At 42.6% G+C, this 18207-nt stretch overlaps 1 protein-coding gene across 1 annotated transcript in view; it reads right to left on the bottom strand.

The window, feature by feature from the left end:
- Window positions 1–1556: 1556 nt before the first annotated feature.
- Window positions 1557–18207, bottom strand: part of KBTBD12 (kelch repeat and BTB domain containing 12) — a 63808-nt gene continuing 47157 nt past the window's right edge. Inside the window, exon 6 of the mRNA XM_060239692.1 lies at window positions 1557–1833. Coding sequence (XP_060095675.1) covers window positions 1664–1833 — 170 coding nt within the window. The 3' untranslated portion in view covers window positions 1557–1663. The remainder of the gene's footprint in view (window positions 1834–18207) is intronic.

The raw sequence follows: 18207 nt of genomic DNA, 5'->3' as shown, positions 1-18207 counted from the left end.
AGGGTTGAATCATAAGGATCACAAGCTTCTTTTTTAGCTTCATTCTTTCTGTTAAACACACACACAGAGATTTAACCAGACCATTGTGCTGCATATCAAACCAGTTTAGCTGTGATTCCCACTGCCTTTGTCAGTTTAATGACAGAGGTTTTTTCCCCAAAAAAATGTTGATTGATATTTCAGGGTAATGTTGATGAGTCATAAGCAGAGGTACGGGGGAGGGAAACCTCTCTTTTCTATCACTCTTGCTCAGTTTGCTGCAGGAGGGATTGTAAGTATGAGCTTGCTACATATTACACCCACTGGCGTGCATCCTACCACTCTTGTAAGAAAAGTTGGAAACCCTTCCTCCAGCTAAAGTGGCTTTTCTGCTGTAGGCAGTGCTGCTTAAGTTAGAGAAAGTCTTAGGCTGGAGGAAGGCTGGAGCAGATTGCTCAGATACATACCATTGTGTGGATGTTCTGTATTCTCAAATCTGTGTTTCCTTCTTTTCTTCACTACCTCCTCTCCCCTGACTGCACTATCATGCTCCTCATTCCCCCTACATCTCTCACATTCTTCTGTTTTCCATTTCCTAATACCACTTTCCACTGCTAAGAGCAATGATGGAAGCAGCAGAAGATGCTCTGATGTCAGACATGTGACAGCAGATTGGTCAAGTGAAGAACAAGAAGACCCATGTGGGAAGAGCTCTCTATGAAGACTCAAAAGGCCATGCAGTATTGGAGACTCCAGGAGACCAAACAAAAAAGGTGGGCAACAGGACATAAGAGCCTGAGGTAAAGCACTAAGGAAATAGTGCAACTGATGAAATGCCTGCCTTCTGCTAGCAGAAGGCCTCCAAGTAGCCAATCAGTCTCAGTTCTGTGCAACCCATTAAGAACAAGTGCGATCTCCTGGACCTGGAGACCAACAAAAGTCTTGATTGCTAAAATGAGCATACAAATCCAGAGTATTAAGGGACTGCAGCCAGGAAGAAATTCCAGAAGGAAAGCTGTGTTAGCTTGTTAACAACTAAAGCCATGAACAGGCTTGCAGCACCATAAAAACTATCATATATTTATTGTTGCTTAGGAAAGCATATCTGATATATTTATTAGGGTTTGATCTATCAGCTTTTGCATTTGATCTCATCTGACTCCCTTCCCTGTTCTGATTGACTTTTGTCCTTGTGGCTCTCATGATCCATGCCGTTGCCTTTTCAGTTATCAGAAGAGAACCCTCCTTCCTATTTTGCCACTTGAAAAAGCAGTCTATGCGTTAAAGGCCATACATTCCTTGCCACTCGAAAAAGCAGTCTATGTGTTGAAGGCCATATATTCCTTTCTCTTTGCATCCTGTTACTTCCCACACCAGCCTGCTTGCCCAAGTCAGCATCTCCATCATCAGCCCTAGCACCCAGCCTGTACAGTAAGCAGGGAGGAGGAGAGGAAGTAATAATCAAAACAAATGGATGTAATAACAAATATAACAAAAAGATGGGGTTTTTTGCTGTACTAATCAACAAAACTTGACTTTTGATTATATGAAAATGCATAATAGTGGCTATATTACATCCATGTTGTTTACTCATCTCATAGGGGGCCAATGAACACTGCAGGCCACTTGCGCAGAATTCTGGATTCTAAGCTTCTCAACTAAATGGCTCAGGAAATCTACATTCCTATTGCTCTACTAAATCAGGAGGAGGCGGAATAAGATCTCGTGGGTTCAGTTGAGCAACAAGACAGACATCGTAGCTGTCGTGCATGAGAACATTGACAGCCACCACGTTCCACTGATTTTCCCAAGTATCCAGCTCCAGGATCTCTTTGGTGATAACTTCATGCCGAGCTGAAACAAATAAAAGGTAGAGAAAAATCAAACACAGAATTAACAAAAGAAGTTCTGCTTTTGATACAAGAAGCAATCCAAAATTTGTCTCATGCTCTACTTTGAATACAAGAGGAGATGGCAGAGGCTGAAACGCATCTTGCAAGCTCAAAACACTTTCCAGTTGACCGCAGCCCAGAAATGCCAAATTGCTTTGCTCCATCTAGGTCTAAAGATGACAGCATTGAATCCCTTGGTAGGCTGCTTAAATCAGGGTACCTCATTCATTGTGACATGGTTCCCACCAGGTGCTTCTTCTCTGCTTCCAGAATGGTGGCTAGAATGGGCTATTCCCTGTACTTGGAGGTGCTTAGCATGCACCCATCTAGCTACATGCTGAATGGACTACTTAGAGTTGCACTGCTGGAGTAGGATCCAGGAGATCCAGACTCCCCATTCTGCCATGAAGGTCCCTGGATAACAATCACTATTAATCTATTGTATGGCTGAGTTGCTACGAGGATAAATTGGGGTGAGTAGGTACAGTGTCCTGAAATCATTGGAGGAAAGCTGAAATCAGTTTAGATAATAAATAAGGGTAACTATTCTAAAAATTTTAGTCATCCTAACACTTAAAAAAAAAGAGTACAGAAAACAATTTAAACTTTTTTGGGTCATAAAATCACCCCTGACTTAAAGCAACCTCATGGCATTTTCAAGGAAAGAGATGTTCAGAGGAGGTTTGCCATTGCTTGCTTCTATGTCACAACTCTGAACTTCCTGTGTAGTGTCCCATCCAAGTAGTAACCAGGGCCAATCCTGCTTAGCTTCCAAAATTTGACAAGATCAGGCTATCCTGGGCTAACTATCCAGTAAAATAGCCAGCACTTCTTGAGTGCTCCTTGAAAGGTTTCTGTTAAAGGTATCCCTCATTCAGTCCCATTGCAGATATTATTGTATCATGCACATGGAGAGCAATTCCTGGAACACCAGATGTATGAAAGACATTAATGCAAGCCTAGGGTTCAGAAAATTCAAGGGATATAAGGATCCAAGGACCATCACATATGCCTACCGTTTGCTTTTTGAATAGTCTAAGGTTGCTCATATATGTAAAAACTAGTAGAATGCTACATTTATTGTAATTCAAAATTAACTGAATTGTTTTCCTATTGGGTGGGTGGGTGGGTAATCATTTGATTTCCTATATTTCCTAAAATGAAGTTTTAAAAAAGGAGTCAGGATGGGGGACTCCAAATAAGAAGTAACTCTGGACTCTGTTGATATACCAGCTCTGAAACAATTCCTTGAGCATTATTTTTCCATGTGTAGACTGTTCAAAGGTGTGTAATTGCATCACTCTGGAGAAAACATACTGCAAGGGAATATGGGACAGTTTCCCAGTTTTCACTGTAGTCATGGAAAAAGGGGGAATACCTTCTTCAGTGAACTGCCAACCCAGAAGTGAGCTTATTAGGATTCTTTGTTTTGGGAGTAGATTCAGCAACATGTGTGTTAAAAGCTACGTGTCACAGCATAAGGAAATCAAATTATTAAATTTGACAATGATTTTTGTTTGATGTAGATCAAACTAAGGGCATATTTCATGCATGTAAGCATTAAATCAATACTGTTTAAATTAGCTTCTAATGGGAACATAAAACTTATACTCTAAAATCTGCCATTTCTTTTTCCAAATTCTCTCCTGTATTAGTAGCATTCGTATGTTACACAGCTATACATGATAAAAGGTCACATGTGCTTTATTGTGGTCATATATAAAAATGCCTTCTTGCCTTCTGAGAAAGGGGTGTTGTGGCTTCTACAGGCAGCAATTTTAAGCAGCCATCTTCTATGCTGGGTGGGCCAAACTGCCAGTGCTTTGCCTTGCACTTCGTCTGTTTGGAACAACTGATGAATTTGGTAAGAGCAGTTAGATTCAGACAGCACTGGAAAATCAAAGCCAGTCTGACAATGAGCAACTTTGAACAAAAACTGAGAAATCTTACAGTAACAGAAGAGCTTTGAAACAAGAGAGGGGTTTTTGGGGGGCGGGGGTTTGGGGTTTTTTTGCTTTAGAATCCTTTTTTAAAAGGTGGGGGAGGGAAGAGAAAGTCATTCATTTTCTGTCATAAGAGCTAGGTTTTTTCAGACTTTACAAAAGGGTGAGTTCTTTTCTATAAAGGAGAAGTTCTTTTCATTTCTCTTGCTTTTTCTTCTGTTTCTAAAGTTACTGAATTCTGTAAGAGACTTTAACCTGAACTTTCATTTCATGGAACAGAAGATGTGGATAGGCTTTTCTCTTTTTCTCTACATCTATTCTGAGAAATATGTAACCTAGTTGAAGCCCAAGAGGCAAGCTGAGCCATTTAACAGAGAAGAAAACCTAAAATCCTGGACTTCTTTCACATCTTACACATCAACAAGGTGCTACTAAATGTACAGAGGGGAGTTGTAGACAATCCCAGCTCAGTGCTAGAGTTCCTGAATACTGCATGTTTCTAAGTACGTGTTCATGGAATTCACGCAGTTTTAGGTGTGTGCTTTAAAAAATTCGGCTTAAAAACTCAACATGAGAAGCAACCCTGTAATTCTCTGGGAAGAATTAGCCCTTCACTGCACTTTTAAAAGCTTAGAAGTGCTGTACAAACAGGTAAAGGTCTGTGAAGGGTTAATTCTTCCCAGAGCCAGAGATCCTTGAGTGACAGGCTATTCCAAGAGATCTAATTGATTAGCATCAGCTGAACAGAGAAAGACTTCTGAACTGGATGCTGAAGAGAGATGCAGTCTGATTTCAGTCTTAACTGAGAAAAGTCGAGTCCTGACAGTTTTGGAATTCAGCCCTGACTGAAAGCAGCCTAACAGTTTCTGCTTGCCGCGGAAGAGTGACACGTCACCTCCTAGCTCCACAGCAGCTTGTGCAAAAACAAAGAGAAGCACCAGGGGCAAAAGGGCTCTCCACCCGGGACAAGCTCTAGTGCAAAATCGGTACCACTGTTATGATAGTATTAATTATTATGCATGTATTTGAGTTTAGAGGTTCAGCAGTCAATAACAGTTCACTTTTAGAACTTAGCATTTGAATGTTCAAACTCAACAGTAGAACAAAGTTTGAGTCCAGTGTTGGTCTTAAAAGGTGCCTGTGGACTCCTACTTTGTTGTACTGCTTCAGACCAACACAGCTGCCCACCTGGACCAAACTCAGCAGTGGAATCCTAAGCAGAAGAATAACTTAGAAGGGTGTAACTTTTCTTCAGATGGCAAAGAATATTTCAGACATTAGTCTAACTCTTAATTTGGTATACTACTAAATACTGGCTATTTTCACATAGTAAGAACAACATCTTGGGCCATCAGGAAGATTTTTCATATTTTTTGTGCCACTAGCAATCTGGAGACAGAAAACTAAGTAAGAAGTGAGTTCTCTCTGGGTTTTAATAGGAAAATAATTCCATTTCTACATTATCATGCAACTGCTATTTTGCCATATAATTAATACAAATACATGATATAAAATCAGCTATAGACATACCCCATTTTTGCCTGGCCATCCCACGATATCCTAACAAATATACATTTTTTCCAGTAACAAATCATACTTCTAAAGGCTTCCCCACATGATCCTGAAAAGCATTTATAATTTTGTGTGATATTTCAAAAGGTGTTATATCTATAGGATAAGATCTTTGTCAAGTTATTAAAAGTGAGAAATTGAAATTGATAGTGTTCAATGCAATTTCACTTCACTGCTTTTTGTAGGTAGTGGAATTGACAAAATTGCAGCAATCAGAAAGGTGCGTTGCAGTGCTAGAGAAGGTGAGCGCACAGCTTTTAAAAATTAATTTTAATACATGAAGACTGGAAATATATTCATGATTTGAGCTGGTCTATTTTTGGCTGAAAACCTGAACTCTGTATTATTGAAAGCAAAGATCTTCGCTCCTAATTCACTCTACCAAGTCTCTTAGCTAATTTCCCCATCAAAATAAGAGACTTAAAGCACTGCCCGTAACATATTGCTGGTATTCATTATTGATTTTTGTTTGTTTGTTTACACGGATCAGACAAGCACTCCATGGTTCAGAGTACTTGGGCTTTAAAAATCAGAGACATTTTTAAAACTTAAAAACCTTTTACACAACCAAAGATTTCAGGTTTTCACGGCTGGTAACATCATTAGGGATTGAAGAATCTTTCGGGCTCAAGTGCCGTGTTCTACTGGAGAAAGTTTTCCTTCCAGACGTTTCGTTCTCGGCTGCGGAGAACATCCTCAGTGGCGTTGCAGCCGGAGCAGGCGCTCTGACCTTCTTGGCTGCTGTGCATTGAGTGAGGCCAGGGCTGCTGGAGAGCTGCTATTTCTAGGCTGGAGGGGGTGTGGTGAAAGGGCAATAGGTTTGTGGATGTGCCCATTGTTTGGTGGGGCTTCCTGGAAGGGTAGTGATAAGGCTGCAGCAGGGGCCATGGGTGGAGGGGCAGGTGTTCCGACTCTTGAGATAATTTGTGAGGGTCTCACCAAGATTTTGCCAGCCTAGGGGCCTCCACAGGATTTAATCTGGCATTGCCTGATTCAGGTGGATAGCTGTGTTAGTCTGAAGCAGTAGAGCAAAGTTTGGGTCCAGTAGCACCTTTAAGACCAAAAAAAGTTTTATTTGACGTATAAGATTTGGTGTGCAAGCATACTTCCTCAGATTCAATGAAATGGAAATTACCAGTGTATACATATAGGTAGAGAGTGAGCAGTAAATTAGCATATGGCATAATGAAGATGTTTAACAGATTCAAGAACCAAACAGAAAAACTAAGCTTAGTTTATATGGTTACGATTTGTTTGGGTTTAATTCCAGGGGAAACATAGTGAGGGAAATAAATATGTCAAAGTTGGAGACTGTATCCTTAATTGTGGAATGCTGAGAGCAATTAAACCTTGCCATTACGCTGGACCTGGCTGGCATAATCTCTGATCTGTAGTATAGTTAGTTTAATGATTCATTATTAATCCAGATCTTGTAGTGAACTGCCACATTAAGGTATTTTACTTTTGATTAGGAAACTTTTTGCTTTAGTGTTCTGCAATGTATCTGGCTTGTGTTATGCCAACCATTCTTATGTTCATATTTTTCTGGTTTTAAGTAGGAACATTTCCTTCCAAAGAATTTTGCCATGTAAACATATTCTGGTTGAGTAATGTTGTTACAATTGTATGTTGTTTTGTTGTTGTTCACTTGACTTAGTACTGTCCATTGCACTTGGAGGGTGACAGATTGCTTTAGGCTACAGTATAAATATTTAATATATTCCTCTGTTATTTGAAATTGCATTCCATATTGGCTACAGTTTGCAGTTATCACTGTGGTCCTACGTATCGATTTTTTTTTAAAAAAAACAATTTCTTCCTTTTCTTTTGGATGATGCCGTTTTCAGAAAAAGTTATTTGGAAGGAAAAAGTGAACTAAATACATTTCATAGAACTTTACATAGTGCCTGCATGTCCTTCAATACAATAATGGTTGAACTGTCATTCAATTTCTTCCAAGTTTTCCCATGCAATACGAAATAGATAGTCCAGTCTAATGAATAAGGCTGCTGTCCTAAGAACACTTTTCTAGGAGAGCCATTGAATAAAATGCAGTTTACATCTGATCTGGCACATTTAGAATTACTCTGTCTTCAACTCAGAATGCCTTAGAATAATAATAATAATAAATTTTTATTTATACCCCGCCGAAGCAGGCTCAGGGCGGGGAGTATTCCCCTTGTGAATAAGGATCAATGAGAAGGGCTTTTCTATAGATGTTATCCTTTATGGGAGATGAATTTGTCCTCTGTCAAAGACAGGGCCTCTTTAGTGCCAGCACCCATAGTATGGAACCCCTCCAATGGATAGTTTGCTAGGCCAATTCCATTCAGGCCTAGCAAATAGATATTTTTAGATATCTAGAAAAAGTTAATTTGTTTTGACAGGTTTTTTAATTGGAGTCCTATATATTGTTAATGGTTTCCCTATTAAAATTGTGCTTGTGTAATTGTTGCTATGCCATATTGCTGAAAAAGCTGCTTGATTGTTTTAGCTATAAATAAAATAAATCAATTAATATACAACTGGTAAAATCCCTATGAATAGCTGTATGAGTTGAAGGCCTACATATAGTGGAAACTCTTTGGGACCATCGGTGTACCCAGTATCAGGCAGGGACAGATATGGACTCCTCTATAAGAATGTCCAGCATTTTGCTTTCCCTCATAGCAGCAAACAACAGCCAAGAAACTATACCCCTACTCTGTAAGTCACAGAACTCATAAATACACATATGATCCTATGCATGCGTATCTGGTATCAGTGTTTTTAATGTATAACATGTACATTCTGTTCATGTGGAGGAACGTTTAATTTGATCCAGATGCATGCACACACTTTTCCATTCCTAAGGGGAGAGTTTTGTATTTTTATGATTGCTCAAAGATAAAGGAAACTTATCTAGAGAAGGTTTCATAAGTCTGCAGGACCTTTTGTGACCTGTAGCTGATACTTGCCATTTCTTTGAGCACAGCATGGTAATGTGCCAATCTGTGCCATCCAAGCAAAGGCCAGAGCTTTAATAACTGTCAGTCTCCGCAGGCCTGGGAGCTGTTTTCACTTGATGGGAAAAGGCAACAAGCTGCATCCACAAGAAGATCCTGTTGCCAGTTTGCAAAGTCTACATTAGTAGTTATGTGGTGGTGGCTTAGAAGTACCTCTGCTTGCAAACCAGGTGACTCTTGCTCACTGTATTGTCCCTTCAAAAAAAATTGCTCCTTGGAGCAGGCAAAACTGTCAGCTGTCATTGATTCAAAAAGATTCTAACCCACTGCCTCTTGTGGATTTAATATTGCTGACAACTGGAAAACATCACTGTTTGTGGCACTGGGGCACTGTTTGTGGCACAAGGGGTTGGACCCAGTGAAGGTGCAGAAGGAGGCAGAGTTGCCGAAACACAAAGACCAATTTTTCCTTCCAGGAATATTAGCATTAGCTCCATATTAGCAACATCAGCACAGTTAATAGGCAGTGGCTATTTTGCTGCTGTAATGGGTGGAGGGAAAGTAGATTCTTGGCCGATATCAGAGCATGTTGGAAATGGGATCTCAAGCAGAGTTTCCAAGCTATTTATAATGAGCTTTCCTAATGCTACAGTCGTATACTATCACGGCAAGAAGGCAATTACTAATGGCAAGGATGCACTAATATTAAGCAGCAAAGAAAGCTCACCAAAATATAGCTAGTCTCTTGAGTCCTCTGAACAAGCTCCAAACTCCTCCTTATCCACCTCGGTACAGCACCCAGTTATGAATGAGCTGAACAAGTAATTGTGTGCTGATTCATAGCCATCATGTACTTACATTGCAGCTTGATTTAGAGATGATGTCACCCTTTGAAAGGATTGAATGCCACTTGGAGTATAACTCTGTTTAGGATTGCACTGTAATTTCTGGAAGGGAAAGAACTTGTGGACTGAGAGATGTGTTAAGTTTCCCCATACTCAGGAGGACACGGTGATACAAACCAGGGAAAGCTTTGAGACATCAATGAGAGAAGGACTGAGATGAAATGAAGAATTGCCAGGGCAGTGATGTCCACAAGCAGAGGACAAAGCTTCTAGGGAAAGTTTCTGTTGGTGTATCCACCAACAGAAAGTTTTGGTTTTGCAGATCTATGTTAGAGGCAAAGTTCCCTCTAAGCTGCAGAGTCTTGTAAGCAGAAATTCTGCTTTGTGAGCTACTGGCATTAAAGTTGTGAGCGGCTGCATAAATTATTGTGCTCTGGGGTCATCCTTCCTGAGCTAAGACAAAAATGGGTGAGCTGGAGGCTAAAAATCTGTGAGCTATAGGGTTGCCAAGTCCAATTCAAGAAATATCTGGGGACTTTGGGGGTGGAGCCAGGAGACATTGGGGTGGAGCCAGGAGCAAGGGTGTGACAAACATAATTGAACTTCAAGGGAGTTCTGGCCATCACATTTAAAGGGACCGCACATCTTTTAAATCCCTTCCCTCCATAGGAAATAATGAAGGATAGGGGCACCTTCTTTTGAGGCTCACAAAATTGGACCCCCTGGTCCAATCTTTTTGAAACTTGGGGGGTATTTGGGGGAGAGGTACTGGATGCTATGCTGCAAATCTGGTGCCTCTACCTTAAAAAACAGCCCCCCCAGAGCCCCAGATACCCACGGATCAATTCTCCAGTCTATACTCCTATACTCCTGTGTATAGTTTGCTGTAAGTTGTATCCTGCTATGTAATTTTGCATTATTTATTGGGTGCCATTAACATTTATGCTTTCCTTCAATACTGTTTTTTGGACTCCTGGTTGGTTCTACTATCCAAATTCTATTTCATAGTTTAATGAGCATACCATCCTATTGATTGCATTGAGTACTATTAAATGGCAGGCTATAATTAATGTACATTTAGGAGGGTAGCTGTATTGGTTTGAAGCGGAAGAACAAAGTCTGAGTCCAGTGGCACCTTTAAGACCAAAAAAAAAGGTTTTATTCAAGGTGTAAGCTCCCCTCCTGAATCTATCTTCATGGAACGCACCACATGAAGCTATGAGGAATGAAACTTTATCAACCTTACAAAGAAACTCACACTATCGCACAGCTACAGCCTGATATTTCCTTTCTTACAAAATGCAAAAACCTGAACTTTTCTGAAGAAGTGTGCTTGTACCCAAAATGTTAAACCTTGAATAAAACTTCATTTGTCTTAAAGGTGCCACTGGAGTCACACTTTGTTCTATAATTATGCAACGAAATAAAACAGACACACCCTGAAAGCTGCAGATGGGGGGAGCACTGGACCAAATGTGTAGTACAGGGGTGGCCAAACTGTGGCTCAGAGCCACATGTGGCTCTTTCATACATATTGTATGGCTCTCAAGGCCCCGCACCCCACCCCACCCCACTGACCAGTCTGAAGAAGGTATTTGTCTCTTTAAATCATTTCGCCAAGCCAAGCCAGCTGGTCGCTTGAAGAATCATTTAAAGTTAATGCTGCCTTCTTTCTACCTCTCCCTCCCTCCCTCTCTCCTTCTCCATTTATTTGCCTTCCTCCCAGTCTTGTGGCTTTCAAACATCTGATGTTCATGTCTTGCAGCTCTCAAACATCCAACATTTATTCTATGTGGGCTCTTAAAATGAGCAAGTTTGGCCACTCCTGGTGCAGTACTTTGAATGATTTCTCTCATGTGATCATCCCTGGGACACCATGGTGGCTATTTATTTGATCAAATGTGTATCCTGCTCCTTCCCCCCTCCCCCCTGGAATGGGACTCGAGGTGACTTCCAACATGTAAGAGACACTCGATAGAACGGTACAGACAGAAGATCCAATAAATTGAAAAGGAAATTAAAACAATGAGCAATCTATCCCAGATAATATATTTCCACCCTGCAGGAGGGCTGGATTCAGGGACGCGGGTGGCCTGGAGTCTGGACCCCCACCCCTCCACTCTTTTCCAAGCCTCGCAAGCAAGCCCTGTGGACACTCCACCCCCACTCACCAAGGCAAGACAAAGGGAAACTCCGACAGAGAAAAACATCACCTTTGCTAGGGATTTAAACACCCCTTCTTCCCCCCGCACGTGGTGAGAGCCGGATTTCTCCCTTCTGAGACTGCAAGGACTTACTGGGGAGGGGACCTTCCCGGGCTCCGGCTGCAGGGCTCTTCCCATTTTGGCCTGTCTCAAGTCGCCACATCACCCCCCAGTTCAGTTTCTCCTACACCGACCCCCCACCCCGCCTCTCTAGCAAACAGCTCGGCTCCTTTAACCCTTCCGCGGCTGCAGAGCCCAGCAAGAAAAGCCCCCTGCCTTCCCTGTAAAGACCGCCCCCGCCCCCACTGGACTGGGCTTCACTCAGCCTGGCTGTGGTCATCAAAAGCCCTCTAGTGCGGCTCAGTAGGGCTGCTCAGGAGTCACAGCCATTTCAGAAAAGGGGGGGGGGGCTGAAGCTGGTTCCCAGTTTCTTCCTCCTCCACCCAATAATAAGGACTGGGGAACTCAATGGGGGAGTGTGGCACCAAAACTGGCGCCGTTCCCCCCCCCTTCCAGATTTTTGGAGAGCGGGGGAGTAGGCTGCAAATTCAGAGGTCCCTCGCCAGGGTGGGGGAGTTGGGAAGCCTAGTGAGCTAGCTCATGCTAACTCAGCTTAGAGGGAAGATTGGTTAGAGGTAGAAAGGAATCTGACAGTGAGTGAATGAAGAAAGGGGAATGGGTTTGTGATAGAGTATGGGATTCAGGGTGGGTGAAACACTAATTTGGAGGGTGACAGGGACAAATAGATTAGGATGAGAGCCATAAGTGTAGCCACCTGGCCTCAGAGACCCCATCCACCATAATCATATTTGAAAGGCTGAGCCTCTGAGCCTCAGATGTTGCAATTAACCAAGAAGAAGACGACGACATTGGATTTATATCCTGCCCTATACTCTGAATCTCAGAGTAGTCACAATCTCCTTTACCTTCCTCCCCCACAACAGACACCCTGTGAGGTAGGTGGGGTTGAGAGCTCTCACAGAAGCTACCCTTTCAAGGACAACTCCTACGAGAACTATGGCTGACCCAAGGCCATTCCAGCAGCTGCAAGTGGAGGAGTGGGGAATCAAACCTGGTTCTCTCAGATAAGAGTCCACGCACTTAACCACTACACCATACTGGTGTTGGTAATTTTTAACAATGTGTTCTTCATTGGCACTTTTAAAATTTGGGGAGCCTTATTCAGAAACTCTGTAATAAGCCTCTGAGTCATGCTAAATATAATTCCTTCTTTACTGTGCCAAGTTATCAATCTTCCAAGATTATTTTTTACCTACTAGGTTTAGGCTTATTGCTCAAATATGATTGAACATAAAATATGGCAAGAAGCCAGCAGCCACAGAACTGGCAAGGTCAAACCAATGTATGAATTTCACCTCCCCCCCCACACTTTTGGATCTCATTGCAACACTCCACAATTAGCAATAAAATACCTCCTGAGATTACAGTCCCCAACTCTCCAGACTTCCTTTGCCTAGCCATTTCCTTCATATCAAATATGCACAGCCCTCTTCTTTCAAACGGTGCCCTAGTGCTACTTTATCTTGGCTCCTCCTTAATTACCTCCATGCTTCTGCCACACATTTTTCCAGGTTCCTTCCTGCTGTTCAAGTCATTATCTTCTTTGCCTTATTTCCTGCTTCTCTAGCACTTTAAACACTATGACATTTCATCAGGGAGCCCTCTCTTGTCTCAGTTCCCTGTATTACCTGCCTTTTTCTTCAGACAGTTTTCTCTATATACCCTTCCTTCAGCTTCTTTTCCTCAATCAATTTCCTAATCTGTATTCTTATTTCTGCATGTATACTCTGGGCTCCCTGGCCCTTAGCTTTCTCTCTTCTCAGGAGCTCTTTCTAGTCCTCAGCCTGCTCTTATCTGAGGTTTTCCTCCCTGCCAAAATGGCAACTTTCCTTCCTTTCGCAGATGGTAAAATTTCCTGAGCAATGGAATGTTCTCTGTTGTCATGGCACGTCACACATTACAGAGTACACACATGAGATCCACATAGGCTTGCCAATCCCAAGGTCCCAGTGGGGGTTCTTCTGCTTTTCCAGGCTCCTTCCCACCCCCAGTCAGCTGGCCGGTGGGGGGAAGCCCCGCTCCCGCAGGACTATGTGCCTTTCCACCTCCGGAGGCTTCAGTCTCCGATTGGAAAGGCTTCCTCTTGGGATGGTGTGCCTGTGTTACTTTGAAGAAGTTGACAGCAACTCATGAGTAGAGAGGCCAATCCCTCGCTTCAGAGTCACCAGAAACGGGGGGGCGGAGGGGGAAAACGTCTGCTGAGCACTTCATTATTCCCTATGTGGAGATTGATTCTCATAGGGTGCAGCCAGACGTACCATTAGTGGCGATACAGCTCCGTCTCGCTGACGGATTAAATGTGTTTGTTCAGACATCCACATCTGGCAATCGAGCGTCATCCAGGGCCATCCCGGCTTGCTATGCCTCAATGGTGCATTAATTTGACAGCACATAAAGTCCGGTCCTTTTTCAAAAAAGCTGCACAAGATCGGCTTTTTCCTGTTTGGACAACTCACGCACGATACTGCCTCTCACCTTTTTTTAAAAAAAAGCCCCAGCAGACATGTGCATTGCCAGATCATCCGAGAATCTGAGGTGACGCTTCTGCTTCTCCAATCAACACAGGATCGGAGGGGGGGGAACGTTATCCCACTATTTAGAACAGGAAAAAAAACAAATAAAAGAGTCGCATTCTTGGATGCTCGTCTGAATGGCCCTGCATCGAATCAATATTCAGCTGTTCAAATTTGAGCACTACACACACGCTTTTAATGTGAGGTGTGGCCGCACCCATAGGGTATAATGGAGAATTGATCTGGAGGTATCAGGGGCTCTGGGGGGGGGGCTTTTTTTGATGTAGAGGCACCAAATTTTCAGTATAGTATTTTGGGAAGGCCTCTCCCCAAAATATTTCCCAAGTTTCAAAACGATTGGACCAGGGGGTCCAATTCTATGATCCCCAAAAGAAGGTGCCCCTATCCTTCATTATTTCCTATGGAAGGAAGGCATTTAAAAAGGTGTGCTGTCCCTTTAAATGGGATGGCCAGAACTCCCTTGGAGTTCAATTATGCTTGTCACACCCTTGCTCCTGGCTCCACCCCCAATGTCTCCTGGCTCCACCCCCAAAGTCCCCAGATATTTCTTGAATTAGACTTGGCAACCCTAGATCTACACTAGGCATGGGCATAAATCAAAGTAGGAACTGTGATTTGTGCTAAAAATGGCCAGTTCATGATTCATTATGAATTGGTTCAGTAAATGGTGCTGTGTATGAAATAAAAATGAGATGGCTTGTTTTGGGGGTAGTTCATCTGTGTCGTTAGTAAGGGATCCTCTTTGTGCGCTGCAACATGCCCAGCGTGATGACATCACCTGGAAGTGATGTTACTGCACCGTGCACATTGCCGGGGGTGGGGGTGTTCTATCACTTGGAGAAAATTCTGTGGTTTTTCCAAGTGATAGAGTGTCCCCCTAGTGACGTGCCCCGAACAATAACATCACTTCTGGGTGATGTCATTGCAGCGGGCATGTTATGGCACACCTGCACTTTCTAGGCATCTTGGAGACCGTTCCACACCTTCCCTAACTCAACAAACCAATGAACCATGAATTGTTCAGGAAATTTAAAAAAAAAACATTAATCAAACTGAACCAATGAACCACCATTTTCATGTTCTGTGCCCATCTCTAATCCACACCTTGTATCAGATGTAACATGGTCACATGTGAGTAGTGGGTACTCCTCAGTTCCCATGAATATGAAACCTAATTCATCGTGCTTACAGAAAAGGGTTTCATTTTTACCCCCTCCCCATTTCCCTAACTTGAAACAGTCTCAGGAGTAGAGATACTAGCCCCTCACTGGCAATCTCTGGAAGCAATGAGGGGGAGGAAACTTTGAAAGTCATTTTCACTGTGATGTCACTTCCATTGTGGTTCCAGAAGTGATGTCACCGCACTGGCAATACTCTTAAGAACTTCCCTATTCTTTTATGTTTTGGGGTGGGGAATTTCCCTATTCTCTGTGTTTTGGGGTGGGGAACCTTTTTTATGCCAAGGGCCATTTGGACATTTATAACATCACTCATGCGCCATACAAAATTATCAACTTAAAAAACAGTGCTCCACTAAGGGAGAACGATTCAGGCTGGCAAACTTAATGCAAATAATTGTTTTTGTATTTGAAGTAATGTGGGGAGAACCTAATTTGGCACACACACATTACCCACTACCCTAGGCAAATGCCTAGGTCCAGGGCTTTTTTTGTAGAAGAAGGCCAGCAGGAACTCATTAGCATATTAGACCACATTCCTAATATTAGCATATTAGGTAACACACTCATTAGTATATTAGGCCATACCATCTGGGATAATCAAGTGCAAATTGAACTGGAGAGAGAGAGGGGGAGGGAGGGGAAGAAAGAGGGAATAAAGGGAAATGAAGAAATGGGGGGAAGAAAGGGGAAGAAAGAAATGTGGGGAAGAAAGGAAAATAAAAGGAAATAAAGAAATGGGGGAAGAAAGGGAAATAAAAGGAAATAAAGAAATGGGGGAAAGAAAGGGGACTAAAAGGAAATAAAGAAATGGGGGGAAGAAAGCATAATAAAGGAAAATAAAGAAAGAGGAGAAATGGCAAGAAAGGGAAATAAAGACGGGAAGAAAGGGGAATTAAGGGAAACAAAGAAATGTGGCGGAAGAAATAGAAAGAAAGGGAAATAAAGAAATGGGGAAACTTACCTGAACTGTGACAATGACTTTTCCAGGCTCTGCAGCAATCCTGGCCGGCCGGCCAGCCAGGCCCCAGGGAGGCCACTGCACAGTACAGCTGGGCCCTGTGATCCCTGCTGGCCAGCCAGGCCTGGGGAGGCCACTGCGCAGTGTGGCTGGGCCCCACGATCCTCACCAGCTTGGGCCCAGGGAGGCCGCCACGTGGCTCGGCTCAGCCCAGCAATCCCCAAGGGTCAGACTAAGTGATCTCGAAGGCCAAAAATGGCCCTTGGGCTGGATGTCCCCCACCCCTGTCCTAGAGATTTAGAGAAATCCTAGAGAGTTGTATGATGCTGTGACATCACTTCCAGCTCCAAAACTGAAAGTGGCATCACAGTACCAGAAATGCTTATCCCTCCTCCTCCCAATTTTGCTCCTGCTGTTCCATTAATTGGCAGTAGGAACAGGGACCACGATGGTGGGAGGTTGCCCACTGTAGTGGGCAAACATGGCAGCCCTATCCAGGGGGCCACTATTTGGGGAAATCCATGTGTTCTCTGGAGTACACATAGGTTTCCCAAGCAGGCCAAAAACACTTTCACAGGACTGTTTCATATTGGGGAAAAAACTATAGCGGGGAAAGCTGAAACCCCTTCTGCATATGAATTGCAGTCATCATCCTAATCAGGAACAGTACACAAGGGAACTGAGAAGAAGCCACAACTCATATGCAATTGTGTTAATATCTGACACATGGTGGGGAGAGGCCAGCTGTCAAAGGCTTCACCATTGTAGATGCAATACAACAGATTGGACAGTATTCTCCCTGGAAGCACAATAATGTACTAGCAGCAGCTAGTGCTTTGAGGCCGTGCAGTTCTAGGCCTGTTGTTAATACATCAATGCACCTGACCCATATATGATTGTTTTTATGAGTTATTTTTTCAAGTGCTAGCTGTTTTGAGGAAAGGTTTGTTTAGATTAGAATCCAGTACACAGAGCTTTAAAATGAAGGGAAATACAAATTAAATCCAGTGCAGCTGGAGCCATTGCCATGTGAAAGATGGATGCATGTTTTGGAGTGTTCCTAGTCAAAGAATCTGGGAAGCAGTTAACCTGAGTTGACATTCATTAGTGCTGGATAATGTATCTGCCTGTCTTTTCCTTGTGAAAGGAACTGTGGCAACAGCTGCTGTGTCCAGTGGGAATACATGTTTGTGTACTCTGTGGGGAGGGTATGTGCTTGTGTGTGTGTGTGTGTGTGTGTGTGTTTAAAAGAACAAGCCAGCAACCACAGTATTAAAACCCTATATGTCTAAAACCATTTAATGAACTATTAGTATACAACTGGATCCAAGTAGGCTGATGATCTAAGAAAAGAAAAGCAGTGATTGGTTCAATTGCTGCTGCTGCAGCAGCTACTATGACAATGAAAAATCTATGTAATAGTCTGATAAATGGAGTGCTGGGTAATATGTAGGGAAGAGAAAGAAAAATAGTGTGGCTTGATATCTTTCCATTGGGAACTGTGATCAGCACTTGCTTATGAAGGACTGTGTCCTTGAACAATTAGAGCAATATAATTTTGGGGGAGGACTTACATGTTAAGATCCATTATTATGTTTTAGATTCTCCTCTGACAGAATACTTATTCTCCTGTGAAGCTTCAAAATCATATACCTCCAAATACAAAAAGCAGTCACTTGCAGTACAGTCCTAGGCAGAGTTATACCCTTCAAAACCCACTAGCTTCAATTGATTTAGTAGGGTATAATGCTTCTTAGGATCACACTGCTGAATCATTAAGGATAGAAAACTGTATATCTGGGATATAGACAAAAAAGATCTAAGCAAAATTGCTATAAGATCCAAGCAAAATTGCCATAAGATCATATAAAGAACCACATCCAGAAAAATGTGTAGGTAGAAGTCTGAACTTGCTCAACATTCTAGCGTAGATCATGGGTAGGAACTGGTGTACCCCCAAAAGGGCACAACATGAGGTAATACCAAACATTACAGTTGCAGATCTATGTATTAAGTCTGGTTCTGCCATTGTCATACAGTCAGTGAAAGAAGCGCCTTTGTGGTATAGTGGCT

The sequence above is a fragment of the Heteronotia binoei genome, chromosome 5 (genome assembly GCF_032191835.1).
Source record: "Heteronotia binoei isolate CCM8104 ecotype False Entrance Well chromosome 5, APGP_CSIRO_Hbin_v1, whole genome shotgun sequence".
NCBI classification, from domain to species: domain Eukaryota; kingdom Metazoa; phylum Chordata; class Lepidosauria; order Squamata; family Gekkonidae; genus Heteronotia; species Heteronotia binoei.
The sequence above is the reverse complement of the archived record's forward strand: the minus strand, read 5'-3'. Positions and strand labels throughout refer to the sequence as shown.